The 14,051-nt window shown below is 41.6% G+C and overlaps 2 protein-coding genes across 2 annotated transcripts; both read left to right on the top strand.

Annotated features, from left to right (window-relative positions):
- ube3b (ubiquitin protein ligase E3B) lies at positions 1-10,254 on the top strand. Its single transcript, XM_022198305.2, has 27 exons — positions 1-454; positions 651-819; positions 1,119-1,236; positions 1,395-1,454; positions 1,547-1,651; positions 1,741-1,837; positions 1,947-2,032; positions 2,134-2,216; positions 2,356-2,461; positions 2,548-2,668; positions 2,803-2,980; positions 3,497-3,663; positions 3,755-3,922; positions 4,025-4,196; positions 4,279-4,397; positions 4,490-4,604; positions 4,719-4,818; positions 4,900-5,019; positions 5,121-5,297; positions 5,390-5,500; positions 5,589-5,726; positions 5,847-5,912; positions 6,016-6,074; positions 6,187-6,369; positions 6,614-6,725; positions 7,037-7,129; positions 7,807-10,254. The coding sequence occupies exons 2-27, from the start codon at positions 659-661 to the stop codon at positions 7,996-7,998; spliced, it is 3,207 nt and encodes a 1,068-aa protein (XP_022053997.1). The 5' UTR covers positions 1-454; positions 651-658; the 3' UTR covers positions 7,999-10,254.
- A 106-nt stretch (positions 10,255-10,360) lies between these two features.
- aldh3b2 (aldehyde dehydrogenase 3 family, member B2) lies at positions 10,361-13,976 on the top strand. Its single transcript, XM_051951330.1, has 10 exons — positions 10,361-10,669; positions 11,017-11,212; positions 11,326-11,436; positions 11,720-11,840; positions 11,936-12,021; positions 12,478-12,559; positions 12,635-13,024; positions 13,133-13,299; positions 13,389-13,488; positions 13,569-13,976. Exons 1-10 carry the CDS (start codon positions 10,617-10,619, stop codon positions 13,766-13,768), a joined length of 1,506 nt encoding a protein of 501 aa, XP_051807290.1. The 5' UTR covers positions 10,361-10,616; the 3' UTR covers positions 13,769-13,976.
- The last annotated feature ends 75 nt before the right edge of the window (positions 13,977-14,051 follow it).

Here is a 14,051-nt window from a genome sequence, read left to right as displayed (position 1 = left end):
CGATGAATACTCTCATATCGCGATTTATACGCGAAAAAATAAATACTACCCGGAACCATTTAATGCGACACAGGGGATTAATGGCTGCAGTCAATGTACAGATCTCCTCTCATTGTTTACATTTCGAAACGGTATTTTCTCTGGGTTTGCGGCACTGTCATTGACATAGGATCAAACCTAACCTCACAGTGATGCTCAATATTGATAAATTAATCTGAAAAAAAATCTCATTGAGTCAATATCAAGCCGACAAGCAGCGAACTAGCCCTGTGTGCTAACTATCACAGCCCCATCTTCACTGTGTAGCTCGTTGCTCCGGAGATGGCAAGTTAGTCTTCTTTTTTCATTTGGCTTTTCTCCTGCTTGGATCTCAAGGACACCCAAATGGCTGAGGAGGTATAGCGGCAGGTGAGCCTGAAGGCCAGAGAAAAGCTTCTTATCTTCGGTATCGCAGGTAAATTTACTGTTATGCTTCCTCAAAACAATGTGCAACCGTTAGGATGTCGTATTATCACAAGTTATGTTCTTCACAAACTGTGGATGTTCGTTCAGATGCCACTGCCAAAATGTTATCAACCCTGGGATTCCGTTTATCAATGTAACATTTTGTAGTACTGCCAAGTCAAGCGGTTTGCATGTTTCTTTCGTAGAGTACACAATGTTTAGTGTACCTCAAAGCTCCAAGTCCGACTTCCTGGACAAAGCCAGGCAGGCCAGAGAGGAGAGGAAGGGACAGAAGGAGAAGGAGAGAGCAGCAATCCTCATCCAAGCCCTGGTCAGGAGATTTCTCTGTCGCTGCAGACTACAGAAGCAGATAAGGTGATCTCCTTTTTTCTTTATTGTACAAATAAGAGTTGTACTAGTCAACGTTTTAGTGTAGATTCTAAGTCATCCAGATCATGGTTCACCATCTTCAAGAAACCTAAAAGAGAAGTCCAGTTGATTTCTACTAAAGCACCTTGGACTATACTTGGACTATACTTGGACTATAAACTGGGGGTTTAAAAAGCTTCAATATGATTGCCCCTGACATCAAGAGTACATACTACAAGGACATATTTTTTAGTTTCATGTTCAATCCATCGTTTACTCAGGTTTTTCATTCTGTTTCTCACCAGGAAAGAGGTTGATGACTATTTTCAAGCTTCTGAAACTGGGACATCAAAAAGAAATGCACTTTCAATTTTCAAAATTGCTCGGAAATTACTATTCATATATCGGCCAGAGGATAAGATGGTGAGTCACTGTCACTAGCACATATGTAGCCCAAATTAATTTTCTCTTAATTTTCACTGTGTGGAGACTTGTGAAACTACTAGAAACATAACAGTAGTAGTTAATACTCTTGTTGTCTTGGACTGAGTGACTCAAGTGGCTGTAATTTTGTGTATCAGAAGTTTGAGAAGCTCTGTCGGGCTATCTTGGCCAGCATGGAGGTTGAAAATGAACCTAAAGTGAGTTTGCATATGTTTACACCCTCCACTTACCAGATCTTGTGCGGTGGGATTTTTTTGTCTAAGTAATTGTTCTGACATTTGGTCCTCAGGTCTGGTATGTTTCCTTGGCTCTCTCCAAAGACCTCACTATTCCCTGGCTCAAACAGATAAAAGATGTGCTGTGGACCTGCTGTCAACTGCTGAAAAATTTAAAGGTTTGACTTAACCTTAAGCTGGAAAATGTGTTCTAATGTAATTTTTTTATTGTAGCTGTACATATAATTGCATGTTTTGTGAATTCCAGCCTGACATACTTCAGGACAACAAGTTGGTAACGTTGTACCTCACCATGCTGGTGACCTTCACAGACACTTTAACCTGGAGGATAGTCAGAGGGAAAGGTACGTCTCAAGTCTTGCAGAGGTTGTTTTGATGTAAACACACCTTTTTGTTATTGCAGGGCATGCTTCCTGCAAATAAAATCCTAATATTTTCTCCTCAATCTTTAAGGTGAGGCTCTCAGACCTGCTTTGACGAGGATTTGTGAAAACATCATGGGCCATCTCAATCAAAAGGGATTCTATTCAATACTGCAGGTTCAGTATTTCAGCTCATATGTGTTCAGTTTCAAGAGATTGAGATGTGTTGTCACCTATTTTCTTCTGCAGTGTTTTTCATGTGAACTTTTCTTGTTTAGATCTTGCTGACCAATGGCTTGGCTCGTTCTAAACCATCTCTCTCCAAAGGCACACTGACCGCCATTTTCACTTTGTCATTAAGGTAAGTTAGTGTTGTACATTTTAATTAAGTGGAGAGGACATGCAAATTGCATTTCTCTTATATCTATTGTAATTTGCTTAATTGTTTTGTCGCTTAATTTTTTTGGGCTGCCTTTTTAATTAAATCTATTATTTTTCAGGCCAGTCATTGCTGCTCATTTCTCAGAGAACCTGCTAAGATCATTCCTCATTCACATCATGTCAGTTCCAGCCATCATATCCCACCTCAATGTTCTTACTCCAGAGGTAAAAGCACTGTGTTGTTTATAGTACTGTGTATTGTAATTGGAGCTGGAAGTGAGAGGGTTTTCATAACCGCTGTGTCTCAACAGTGCATGGCATCCATCCAGACGCATGACCTGCTGCGGAAGTTTATTCTGTTTCTCAGTCGGGAAGAGCAGTGTTTGGACATCTGTGTGTGTCTTGAGGGCAGCCACACACTCTGCTTACTTGGTACAGTATTATGGATAAATAAGGGCTTGCACTTTTCATCAGTGAAATCTAGTTGACAAATTAAAAAAAAAAAAAATCATTGCGTGCCCCGAGGATGGTTAATTTTTACCCCGTGACTGCATCTTTCTCATCAGGCAACCTAATTCAATTGGGCTATCTTAATGAGAAAGTCCTGGAAGAGGAGGCCAACCATTTTGTGAAGGACCTAACAGACATGCTGTCCTACTGCCAGAGATATGTATCGCAGAAGAAGTCCAACCTGACCCACTGGCACCCTGTCCTGGGCTGGTTCTCTCAGACAGTAGACTACGGGTCAGTGAAATACTTTCTTTGTTTAATCACTTCAAGCAGTTAATATTCACATTAAGTCTGAATGGAAATGAAGTTCCCAGGCTCTTCAAATGTAAAAGGAAACATTAAATCTTTTAGCACATAGGTCCTTTCTGATCAAGAGCTTTAGTTTGAAATGTGTTGCCTAATAGCTAGTAAGAATCGTAAGCTTTTAGTCACTTTTTACCTTTGAACAACAAATATTTATATATTGGAGTACTTTCGCTTTCCCTTTGTTAAAAAAAAACAACTAACAGAGGAGTATTGGTATGCTTTAATAGTAGGGAAAAAAGTCTCAGTCCTCAGGCTGTCTTTGAGAGCAATCATATGATTGTTGATCTTCAAGAATCCCTGAGGGTTGAAACGTCATCCAAATAAAAGACAAATGCATATGGAGCCAGAATTTGGAACACTTGTTTCATGCTCTCAAAAAATAATTCCAAAAAATCTGCTTGACTGTGTCCTCCTTCTGCTCTCCCTGCCTCATGTTCCCTGTAGTCTGAATGAGTCAATGCCACTGGTCACTAAGCAGCTTCAGCACCTGTGGGGTGTGTCTGTCATTCGAACGCTCTTCAGTGATGTCCTCTCCAAAAAGCTGGAGAGTCAGGAGCCAACTCCTCCACCTCCGCTACCGAGCACGTCACAAAACAATCTACCAGTTAAAAGTAAGTTATGAATGTAAACCCACTGTAATATTTTCAAATCAGAAGGTTTGAAGGTGTTTTACAGCCCCGATGTGTGTTTGTGTTTCTGAAGACCTTTTCAAGCGAGCATTTCAAAAGTCGGCTTCAGTACGAAACATCCTGAAACCAGTTGGAGGGAAGCGAGTTGACTCAGCTGAAGTTCAGAAAGTGTGCAGCATCTGTGTGCTCTACCAGACCGCTCTGTCTACACTGACACAAATCCGCCTCCAGATACTCACTGGTCAGTACCAGAATCTGACATTTTTACAAAATATATGTTATTCAACCGCACTACTTCGAAAACATCACAGAATGTTTCCTTTTATGTTCCGTTTTTCTGCAGGTTTGACACATCTTGATGACCTTTTGCCAAAACTTTGGGCCTTCATCTGTGAACTTGGCCCTCAGGGAGGCCTCAAACTCTTTATGGAGTGTCTGAACAATGACACCGAGGAGTCTAAGCAGCTCCTGGCTATGCTCATGCTCTTCTGTGACTGCTCACGTCACCTCATCACGTAAATTCACAGAGTTTTACTGTAGTATATATAAGATCGCCAATGTAGTAGCAACATTTAACACAAAATTATCGTATTACAGAATTCTGGATGACATTGAAGTCTATGAGGAACAAACATCCTTCAAGATAGAGGAACTGATCACTATCTCCTCTTTTCTGAACACATTTGTGTACAAAATGATATGGGATGGCATCTTAGGTGAGTGTGTGGTTTCACTGAATCTAAACTTTTTACAGTAGTACTCATTGTAAAGGGCATATTTGTATTGAAAATGCTGTTTTGTGTTCTAGAAAATGCAAAGGGAGAGAAGCTGGAGCTGTTTCACAGCGTTCACGGCTGGCTGATGGTGCTTTATGAACGAGACTGCAGACGAAGGTTCACCCCTGATGACCACTGGCTACGAAAGTAAGCATAAACGCTGAAACACTGACTGCTAATATCTTTGACATACCAGCCTTCTATGTCAGGATAGGCTGCTTTGCTTGATTGAAGCCACCTTTACATGTTTGTTGCATTCAGGGATCTGAAGCCCAGCTTGTTGTTCCAAGAGTTAGAGAAAGGCAAGAAAAGAGCCCAGCTTTTACTGCAGTACATCCCACATGTTATTCCACATAAAAATGTAAGTAAACGCTGCTTTTTCATTTAAGGCAGACTGTCAATTTCATTTTTAGTTGTTTGAATATTTTCTCTCTCATTTTAGAGGGTGCTGCTGTTCAGAAACATTGTCACAAAGGAAAAAGAAAACTTAGGACTGGTAGAAACAAGCTCTGCTTCTCCACATGTCACCCATATTACCATCCGCCGCTCACGGATGTTAGAGGTATGAGTCAACAGATTTTAATGAAAGCAAAAAATTACACTATTGCACTATGCTGTGTGTTCTTTTTTCTGTTAGTAACACTTGGATTTGTGTGTCCTAAGGATGGATATGACCAGCTCCGCCGTTTACCGGTGAATTCTATCAAAGGTGTTATTCGTGTGAAGTTTGTTAACGACCTGGGAGTGGATGAAGCTGGGATTGATCAGGATGGTGTCTTCAAAGAGTTTCTGGAGGAGATCATTAAGAAAGTCTTCAATCCTGCTCTGAACCTGTTTAAGGTAACTGACACAATTAGTGTGCCCCTTTTAAACCATCACCTTCCTATTACTGTTTGTCCTGTTTTGTCTGATATGATCTCTACTTTTCATAGACCACAAGTGGAAATGAAAGACTGTATCCTTCACCCACATCTTACATCCACGAGAACCATTTGCAGCTGTTTGAGTTTGTGGGGAAGATGCTCGGGAAAGCTGTATATGAGGTACATTTGATTTCTGAAGAAGCGGTCTCATTTTTTTGTTCTGAGTGTTTTGGTGATCATCAATAATTGTGTGTTTGTTCCGATTCAGGGCATTGTTGTGGACGTCCCTTTCGCCTCCTTCTTCCTCAGTCAAGTCTTGGGTCACCACCACAGCACCTTCTACAGCTCCATCGATGAGCTTCCCTCTCTGGACTCTGAGTTTTACAAGAACCTCACTTCCATCAAGGTCAGAAAAGTGTAGCTTGGACTAATTCTTACTGTGGTTTGTCTTATTTTCCAAACTTATCTGTAACTCACATTGCTTCAGCTTTTTCATGATTGTTTTTTTTTGTTTTTGTTTTTTCAGCGCTATGATGGAGATGTAGGGGATCTTGGGCTCACATTATCCTATGATGAGGATGTTATGGGACAGGTAAGGACGGAAAACATTGAAGATGTTGTAGTTGTACTTAAAAAAAAAACAATATATATATATATATATAAGAATCAAAAGTTACTTTTTAATTCCTTTACAGCTTGTTTGTCATGAGTTGATACCTGGGGGTAAAACCATGCCTGTCACCAATGAAAACAAGTATGTGCAGGTTAAAGTGCACTGACACATTTGTATTTTTTTATGTTTAAAATGTTCTTTTGTTTATTGTTTTGTGAAAATCATCTTCCTTCTCTGACCTCATCTCCTGCAGGATCAGCTACATCCACCTCATGGCTCACTTCCGGATGCACACACAGATTAAGGAGCAAACTGCTGCTTTCATCAGAGGCTTCCGCAGCATCATTAATACAGAGTGGCTGCACATGTTTTCCACACCTGAGGTTCAGCGTCTTGTGTCAGGAGATAATGCTGAGATTGATCTGGATGATCTCAAGTATGTAGTCTTTGTCTGCTGTTGTCCTCCAAACTGGATGATGTCATTTAATTCATCTAGCCCTGTACAGTTTTTTGAGCAGAATGACTGTCTGGTTATCACGGCAACATTTATACTGATAAAAATACTGCAGCAAGTTTTCATTACTGCTGTAGTCTACTCAAGCCCTTGTTTGCTGTCTGTGCTTTCTGTGTGTTCAGGCAGTTGAATTTGCTTATCATTGCAATCTTCCTCTGTTCCTCAGGAAACACACGGTCTACTATGGAGGTTTTCACAGCAGCCATCGTGTCATCATCTGGCTGTGGGACATCCTGTCCAGTGACTTCAACGCTGAAGAGAGGGCTATGTTCCTTAAAGTATGTTGGCTTTTGTTAGCTGCAGCCAAATAATTGTTACTCCACCTGCTACATGTTTTGGTCACACAATTCGGTATCTATACATAAGTTACACACGCATAACAAGTGCGTTTGTGGGTACATCTATATTAAATGGCCACATTCTATAGTGCCGTGATTTCTGCTGCGATTTTTGTGAAGATTTCAGTCGTTGCAAATGATGCAGCCACTGAGCAGCCTTGGTGGAGTACCGCGCTCTAGTGCTTTTCTTGTTTATATTGCTATCACAAGGCGGTTTAACCATTTATTGTCTATTAAATGTGTTTTTACAGTTTGTTACCAGCTGCTCGAGGCCACCTCTTCTAGGTTTTGCCTACCTCAAACCACCGTTCTCTATCCGCTGTGTGGAAGTTTCAGATGATCAGGTAAGAACACAGACGGTCTAGCTCACATTTATTTGATATTGCACTGTATATACCTGGCTTTGCAAAAGTTCTGTTACACGGTTTCATGATTTTTAGAGACGTTTACATGTCGGAGTGAAAAATTCCATTAAATAAACTGAAAGTTCTACCTTATAGGCAGGTGTCCTTAATAAAAAAATTTTCTCCGGTGAAGTTGTATCAAGATGGAAGTCTAAAGAGTTGAGATATCTGCTCTCCTTCATGCTGGCCACAACAAGTCTGACAGAGCCAAACAGCTGAACATCAGCCGGATGACCGTCCACAGAGTCGCGGAGAGGCTCAAGAATGGTGAAGATCTTTCAGTGATCTTTCAAGAATGGTGAAGACCTGAAAGATCTTCACCATTCTTTAGCCTCTCCGTGACTCTGTGGACGGTCATCCGGCTGATGTTCAGCACAAAGGAGAGCAGATATCTCAACTCTTTTGACTTCCATCTTGATACAACTTCACCGGAGAAAAAATTGTATTAAGGACACCTGCCTATAAGGTAAAACTTTCAGTTTATTTAATGGAATTTTTCACTCCGACATGTAAACGTCTCTAAAGATCATGAAACTGAGTGTAACAGAACTTTTGCAAAGCCCGGTATGTGTGCGCTGATAAACTGCATGACATTTTACTTTGTTTGTTGTGTCCAGGACACTGGAGACACTCTTGGCAGCGTCCTCAGAGGCTTTTTCACGATCCGGAAGAAGGAGCCTGGTGGTCGTCTTCCTACTTCATCTACGTGCTTCAATCTGCTCAAGCTGCCCAACTACAGCAAGAAGAGCATCTTGCGCGACAAGCTGCGCTACGCTATCAGTATGAACACAGGCTTCGAGCTCTCCTAACTCGGTTGCATCGGGACGATCTGCACAGGAGGGGTGTGTTAAACAGCCTGAACCAAGCAAGAGCCTCAGCTTACCTAAACAAAAGGGGATTCATGAAGGATCTACCAAGTCTCCTTTTGTCTCTTTAATACTGGATGAGCTCTGAGGAAGTGAGCTTTACTTTAGTTCACTCTCTCCAGTCCAATAAGATGCTGTTAATGCATCACAATCGATTTTTTTACCATCACCCTCTGCCACTCCAAAAATGTAATATATCGTGTATTTAACTTCATGAAATACAGATATACAGTGGCTAGATCCCTGTTTCTCAGGCTTAACAGAATCATTCTTGGATTTAACACTCCTGTTTTAGGCGAACTGGAAAGCAATACAGATGCAATGCAAGCCATTAGACACATGGTCGACTGACCCGAGTAAAACCAAGTGATGCATTGTTAATATCCTTACATGCTTGGATTCCCTTATCCAGGCAACCTTTCGCTGATATTGGATGAGTCTTAAAATGTTTTGCTGAATATAATGCATCTTTTATAAGTGGAAGACAAATCAGTGTCTTGTGTTCAACCCTGATGAAGGAGGGCTGGCCCATAGCAGAGAATCTGTGTTGATTACATTATGTCCCGTTTTGAGGAAAATCATTTCGACCTTTCTCCATTTACCCCCATGAAAAGACATGGTAGTCGCCCAAGAGAGAGATGCTGACCCTCTGCTTTTTGTATTCTTGGTACATTAAAAAAAAAAAAAAAACTAACATCTGCCTCAGTTCCAGTGAAGCAGCAACAAAATTCTTGAAAACCTGATGATGCTGTTGTTTGAAAAAAAGATGCCCTTGCTCTAGCATCAGTTGCTTTTGAAAAAAAGAACTGGAAACGTTTTGTCACTTTTTGTTTCTGCCGAGCGGACACGAGTGTTCCATGTCACACATCTGTGCTTGACGTCCACGTTAAAAACATGAAGAGTAAAGTTAATCAGTCATGTTAGTCTCTGTACCTAATACTAGGAAACCTTACAACACTTTTGAATAACGCTGAGTGCCTCATGTGTTGCCATCACCCCTTGCTGTCACATGTCTGACTTAATTCCAACCATAACCAATAACTACATACTGTTTATTGGAAACAAGCCATAGGAATGGGGGCTATGGACCTGGACTCTCTGCTCCTGCTAACAAGACAGCAGAAACCCAACCACTGTACTACCACAACTACAACCACTGCGGGTTTTACTACAATGCTCTCCGATCTCTGTAGACTTTCTAAGCCATGCAGAAAAGAAATTGAGGTTTAAGAAAAACCTTTCAACATGATGTCATGGACTGGTTCATCAACCAAATGTGACTGCTTGACTAAATGATGTTCCCTCGGAAATATTGCACACATTTTTGTTGTTTATGGCTGTTTTGGGGGTGGGGTGGGGTGGGGGAAGGGACATGAGGGTGAATGTTACCTTATAAGCCTAAAAATTCACACAGGGTTCATTTACATCTTGAAATTATTAAGGAAGAGACTTTTTGGGCATTTATGAGAAAGAGGAGGGTTCAACAAAAATATCAAATCTTTCTTTATTATGCAAAAAAAAAAAAAAAGTGTTCTGTTGTGAATGAGTATGGAAACTTTTGTTAATAAGTAACCTTGTTTCTAACTAGTTATATTCTGGCCACTAACTTGTGGAAAAACATAATAAAATGCAACCACAACTATACATGCATATATATAAATAACACTGGTTGTATTGAATGTACTTCCAGTTTACTAATGAGATTAGACAATTTTCAAATCTGACAAATCAGTCAGGAGGCTCTTACCTAGGCTCTCCTCCTTCTAGTATATTCAATCAAAAATAGGAAACACTGCGAATGGATTTACTTAACGCACTACAATGAGTGTGAGCCAGTGTGCGAGAGCGATGAAAGATACCTCACATGCTCGTCTGTCTCCTCCGTTTTAAATGATGTCAAGAGTAGGCTAGACTTTAACTGTACCAGTGGACTGCTGATGCTGACTTTGAATTTCCACTCTTTTAGTACAAAAATAATAAAAATCGATCCTGGAAATGTTCCCAATCTTCCTGTGAAAATTTTCATCTCTTTTTAAAAAGTGTCTTTGAGAGTGGCTGCTCAAGCTACAGTACGGAGTGTGTCATTGTAAGAAAACAAAAAGGAGATTCCCATGTAAGATTTGTCCATGTGTAAAATACTTTTTCCTGTAATGTTAAATCATGTACACAAGTATTATATAAATCATTTACTTTAAAACATTTGCACACAATTGATGTTTTTTTTTTAACTCATAACTCACTAACTGGGTGATTACAAACACCTGCTGAGTCTGGACAGAGGCCTGAAACATGACGGTGGAGCCTCACATGGGGACTGAAGCTCACTGCTGCTCTGTGACAGGCTGCAAATTGCATGCAGACATTAACAAGGAGTTGTGGGGTTGAGTGTTGTCTTGTTTTCCAGTGTTCCAGAGTACCGTGCATGTCGGATTATGGTGTAAATACGCATGTCTGAGAAAAATTCTTCATTGTGCTCATTTCCTGCACTGCGTACAAGGTGCTGTTGTGAGGATTTCCACAACAGTGATTGCAACTGTCTCAGCTGAACCTACAGGACAACCATGAGCGCTCCGCCGAGTCCTTCCCCAGCCCGATGGTTCCAGGCTCTGCGCAGGTAAACAACTTCATGCAACATGTTTTTCATGTGTTTGTCTTCGGTGAATGAGAAATCTATTTCACCTATTGAGCTGCTTAGTTAACTCCAGCTTTGTTAGTTTTCTGTGCATCATATGACTGGCTGGAATTCTTTGGATTTTCCACTATCCTCCCTGCCAGTGGGGCTTAACTGCACAATTTCAGGAGCACTGGAGAGTTGTTGACTGAAATCGACATGAGTGGGAAATCAAGGGCTTGCAATGCTTGTCAGAGGAATGGACGGCTGACATGCAGGAGGTAGAGCGATGAGACATGGACTGGAAATGTGTTTAGTAGCTTTAGTGTTAAACTAGTCTGCTGTTCTAGGACCAGGCTGGGGGAGCCATGTTTGAAGACATACAGTCTGGAGTGTGTGGAACTGCTGAGGAGAGCCAGAGAAGCCTTCCAAGCTGGACGCACCCTCAAGGAGAGCTTCAGACTGGCTCAGCTGGAGGCTGTGGTGCAAATGCTGGAGGAGCACGAGTGTGACTTTGTGGATGCTCTCGGAAGGGACCTTCATAAGGTGATGTTTGACGCGGTCTCCTACCATGTTTATGTTTGCTGCATCTCTCTGCATAACAGTCCAAATGCTTTTTTTTCTTTGTATATTTGTCTGCCCTTTCTCCTTTCAACCAGCCACGGTTTGAAACTGTTGTATCCGAGCTGATTCTTGTCAAGAATGAGGCCCTTCATGCCATCAACAACTTAAAAAAGTGGATGCAGCCACATCCTGTGGAAAGGAATCTGGTGAGATTAGTGTTCTTAAATACCTCTTTTACTGCAAAAACTTCTTCATAATCCCATTTGGATTATTAATGACTTGGAGAGAACATTCCTTCTCGGTGCTACAAAGAAATGGTTTGTACTGTGACCACTAAAGCAGATTAAAATTAAGTTGCCTTGCCCTTTTGGAATAATGAAGTGGGCTTATGTCCTTTCCTCTCTTAGTCCCCCTGCACCCTGATGAACTTCTTGTGCGAGTGTTTTGTTTCACTCGTAACCTAATTTCAGGGTTGTCTCCTTTGTGCAGTCCACCTCGTTGGATGAGTGTGTGGTGATCAGTGAGCCGCTGGGGGTGGTGTTTATCATTGGGACCTGGTGTAGTCCTGTTCAGATGTGTCTGGTGCCGTTGGTTGGGGCCATCGCAGCAGGTGCAGCAGACACTTCTTTAATCATTTAGTTGTTCCACACACAGGCTTACTGGCCATCAGACTGCCACTGATGAGGTTTTTGTTCATTTATGTAGGAAACTGTGCAATCATTGGGCCCTCTGAGTGCACTGCTCACACATCAGAGCTGCTTCATCGTCTCGTTCCCTTCTACCTGGACAATGTGAGTAAGCTAGCGTAAGGGACTTATACTTAAGAAGATGCAGTCTGTGTCTTGAGACCTATCAAAGTGTGACTTTGTTGTTTTTTGCATAAATGAAAGGCAGGTGATAAAATGAGTTAGATCTTCATTCCACTCATTTCAGGTATTATAAGAAAAACTGATAATTTAAAATGCCCTCCTAAAGCAGAATAGTTTACTGACTCATTCTGTCTGAATATGTGCTTTTTTTTTTTTTTTTTTTAAAAAAGGCCTTTGCTCAGGAAGGGTCAAATGAGCCATTGGTGAGATTAGACTTTGTTGAGACACTCATTGTTACACATGGGATCATGCATGTAATCCAAAAATGAGTTAGAATTCTACTGCTTACGTGTTCATTTTGATTGATTGAGAGTTAAAAGGAAGATGATGCTCCAGTCAAAAGAAATGATCTGATACACAACTCTTGTTTTCTTCAAGGAATGCTTCCATGTGATTCTTGCAGGCCCGACTGACCTGCCTGATGTCGTGGAACTCAAATTTGATCATGTTCTCTTTTCAGGTAAACAATCAGCTTTTTGAGTATTAAAGAGAATTATTTGAAATGCATTAACCATTATGACTTGCCACTCCCTAGGAAGCAGAGAGGAGGGAGGCAGAATTGCTCAGGCTGCAGCTCGCACTCTCACACCAGTCACCCTGATTTTGGGAGGCAAGAACCCGTGTTATGTGGACCAGCACTGTGACATTAATACCACTGCTCAGCGCATCGCTTGGGCATGTTTCCAGAATGCTGGACAGAGCTTAGTGGCTCCTGACTACATTTTATGCCACGCGGATGTCAAAGCACGGCTGGTACAAGCCCTAAAGTGCTGTCTGATGCAGTTCTATGGTTCCGATCCCAAAGAGTCCCGCAGCTTTGGCCGCATGGTCAATGTGGAGGTTTTCAGCCGTACAAGAGACATATTGTGGAGATCTGGCAAGGTGGCTGTGGGCGGGCAGGTGATAGAAGCAGAGAAATATATTGGTAAGAATTTTCTATATTCAAATAACACAAATGAATACATGGGAAATATCTAACCCTGCTACTGTTTTTTTTTTGTTGTTGTTGTTGTTGTTGTTGTTCTCTCTGAAGCCCCAACAATTTTGACAGAGGTGTCACAATCAGACCCCATCATGCAACAAGAGATTTTTGGTCCAATTCTTCCTTTTCTGACTGTAGACAGTGTGGATGAGGCAATTACCTTCATAAATAAGCAAGAAAAACCCCTCTGCGTGTATGCATATTCCAGCAACAGTAAGGTACACGGCGAACATTAAGACACTGTATTCATAGCTGTGCCTGGAGAAGCCACTGTTTATTGTGATCACGTGTTTTTCCGACAATGCAGGTCATTACAAGACTAATGAGCGAGACCTCTAGTGGAAGCTTTTGCTCCAATGACTGCATCCTGCAGAGTATGATGGTGGCTTTGCCTTTTGGTGGTGTAGGTAAGTGTGTTGCATCACAGTACATGGTGGGGGAGAATACTGCCCGTATCTGATGTACCCTTGCAACGTTTTCTTGACAGGTGCCAGTGGAATGGGCTCCTTCCATGGTCGCTACAGCTTTGACACCTTCTCTCACAGAAAGTCGTGCCTGCTAAGAGGCACACGGTTTGAGTGTATCACCTACCTGCGTTATCCGCCCTATGAGGACCGCAATCTGTCCCTAATGGCATGGGCCAGCACCTTGTCCCAGAAGAGCCAGGGCTGGTGCCAGATCCTGTGACTGTGTCGGAGGCCATGTGGGACAAATCCATGCTGGAATACGACCAACTGCCCCCTAAGTCATGAGCAGGCCTGACACAGAAGTGTATTATTAGTGTACTGAAATATAGACAAGAGCCTCTGGGTACCACTGCATCTAACAGAGACTATTCATAGAATTTGTTTATTCTCAGTGAGTGTCAGCTGTGGAACCAACAGGAATTGGAGTTACTCTTAATTATTTAAAATTTCTCTGGAGAACTACCTAAACTATACAGCAATTTATGAGAATGTAGATGTTTGAA

Source organism: Acanthochromis polyacanthus, chromosome 7 (assembly GCF_021347895.1).
Source record: "Acanthochromis polyacanthus isolate Apoly-LR-REF ecotype Palm Island chromosome 7, KAUST_Apoly_ChrSc, whole genome shotgun sequence".
NCBI classification, from domain to species: domain Eukaryota; kingdom Metazoa; phylum Chordata; class Actinopteri; family Pomacentridae; genus Acanthochromis; species Acanthochromis polyacanthus.
The sequence above is the reverse complement of the archived record's forward strand: the minus strand, read 5'-3'. Positions and strand labels throughout refer to the sequence as shown.

Bases quoted from the DNA above. Each gene is read 5' to 3' on its own strand.
- aldh3b2 (XM_051951330.1), top strand. From the start codon at position 10,617: ATGAGCGCTCCGCCGAGTCCTTCCCCAGCCCGATGGTTCCAGGCTCTG. The intron at 11,213-11,325 runs GTGATGTTTGAC...CCTTTCAACCAG, and splicing joins TCGGAAGGGACCTTCATAAG to CCACGGTTTGAAACTGTTGT. The intron at 11,841-11,935 runs GTGCAGCAGACA...TCATTTATGTAG, and splicing joins GGTTGGGGCCATCGCAGCAG to GAAACTGTGCAATCATTGGG.
- ube3b (XM_022198305.2), top strand. From the start codon at position 659: ATGTTTAGTGTACCTCAAAGCTCCAAGTCCGACTTCCTGGACAAAGCC. The intron at 4,197-4,278 runs GTAAATTCACAG...ATCGTATTACAG, and splicing joins TGCTCACGTCACCTCATCAC to AATTCTGGATGACATTGAAG. The intron at 4,819-4,899 runs GTAAGTAAACGC...CTCTCATTTTAG, and splicing joins ATGTTATTCCACATAAAAAT to AGGGTGCTGCTGTTCAGAAA.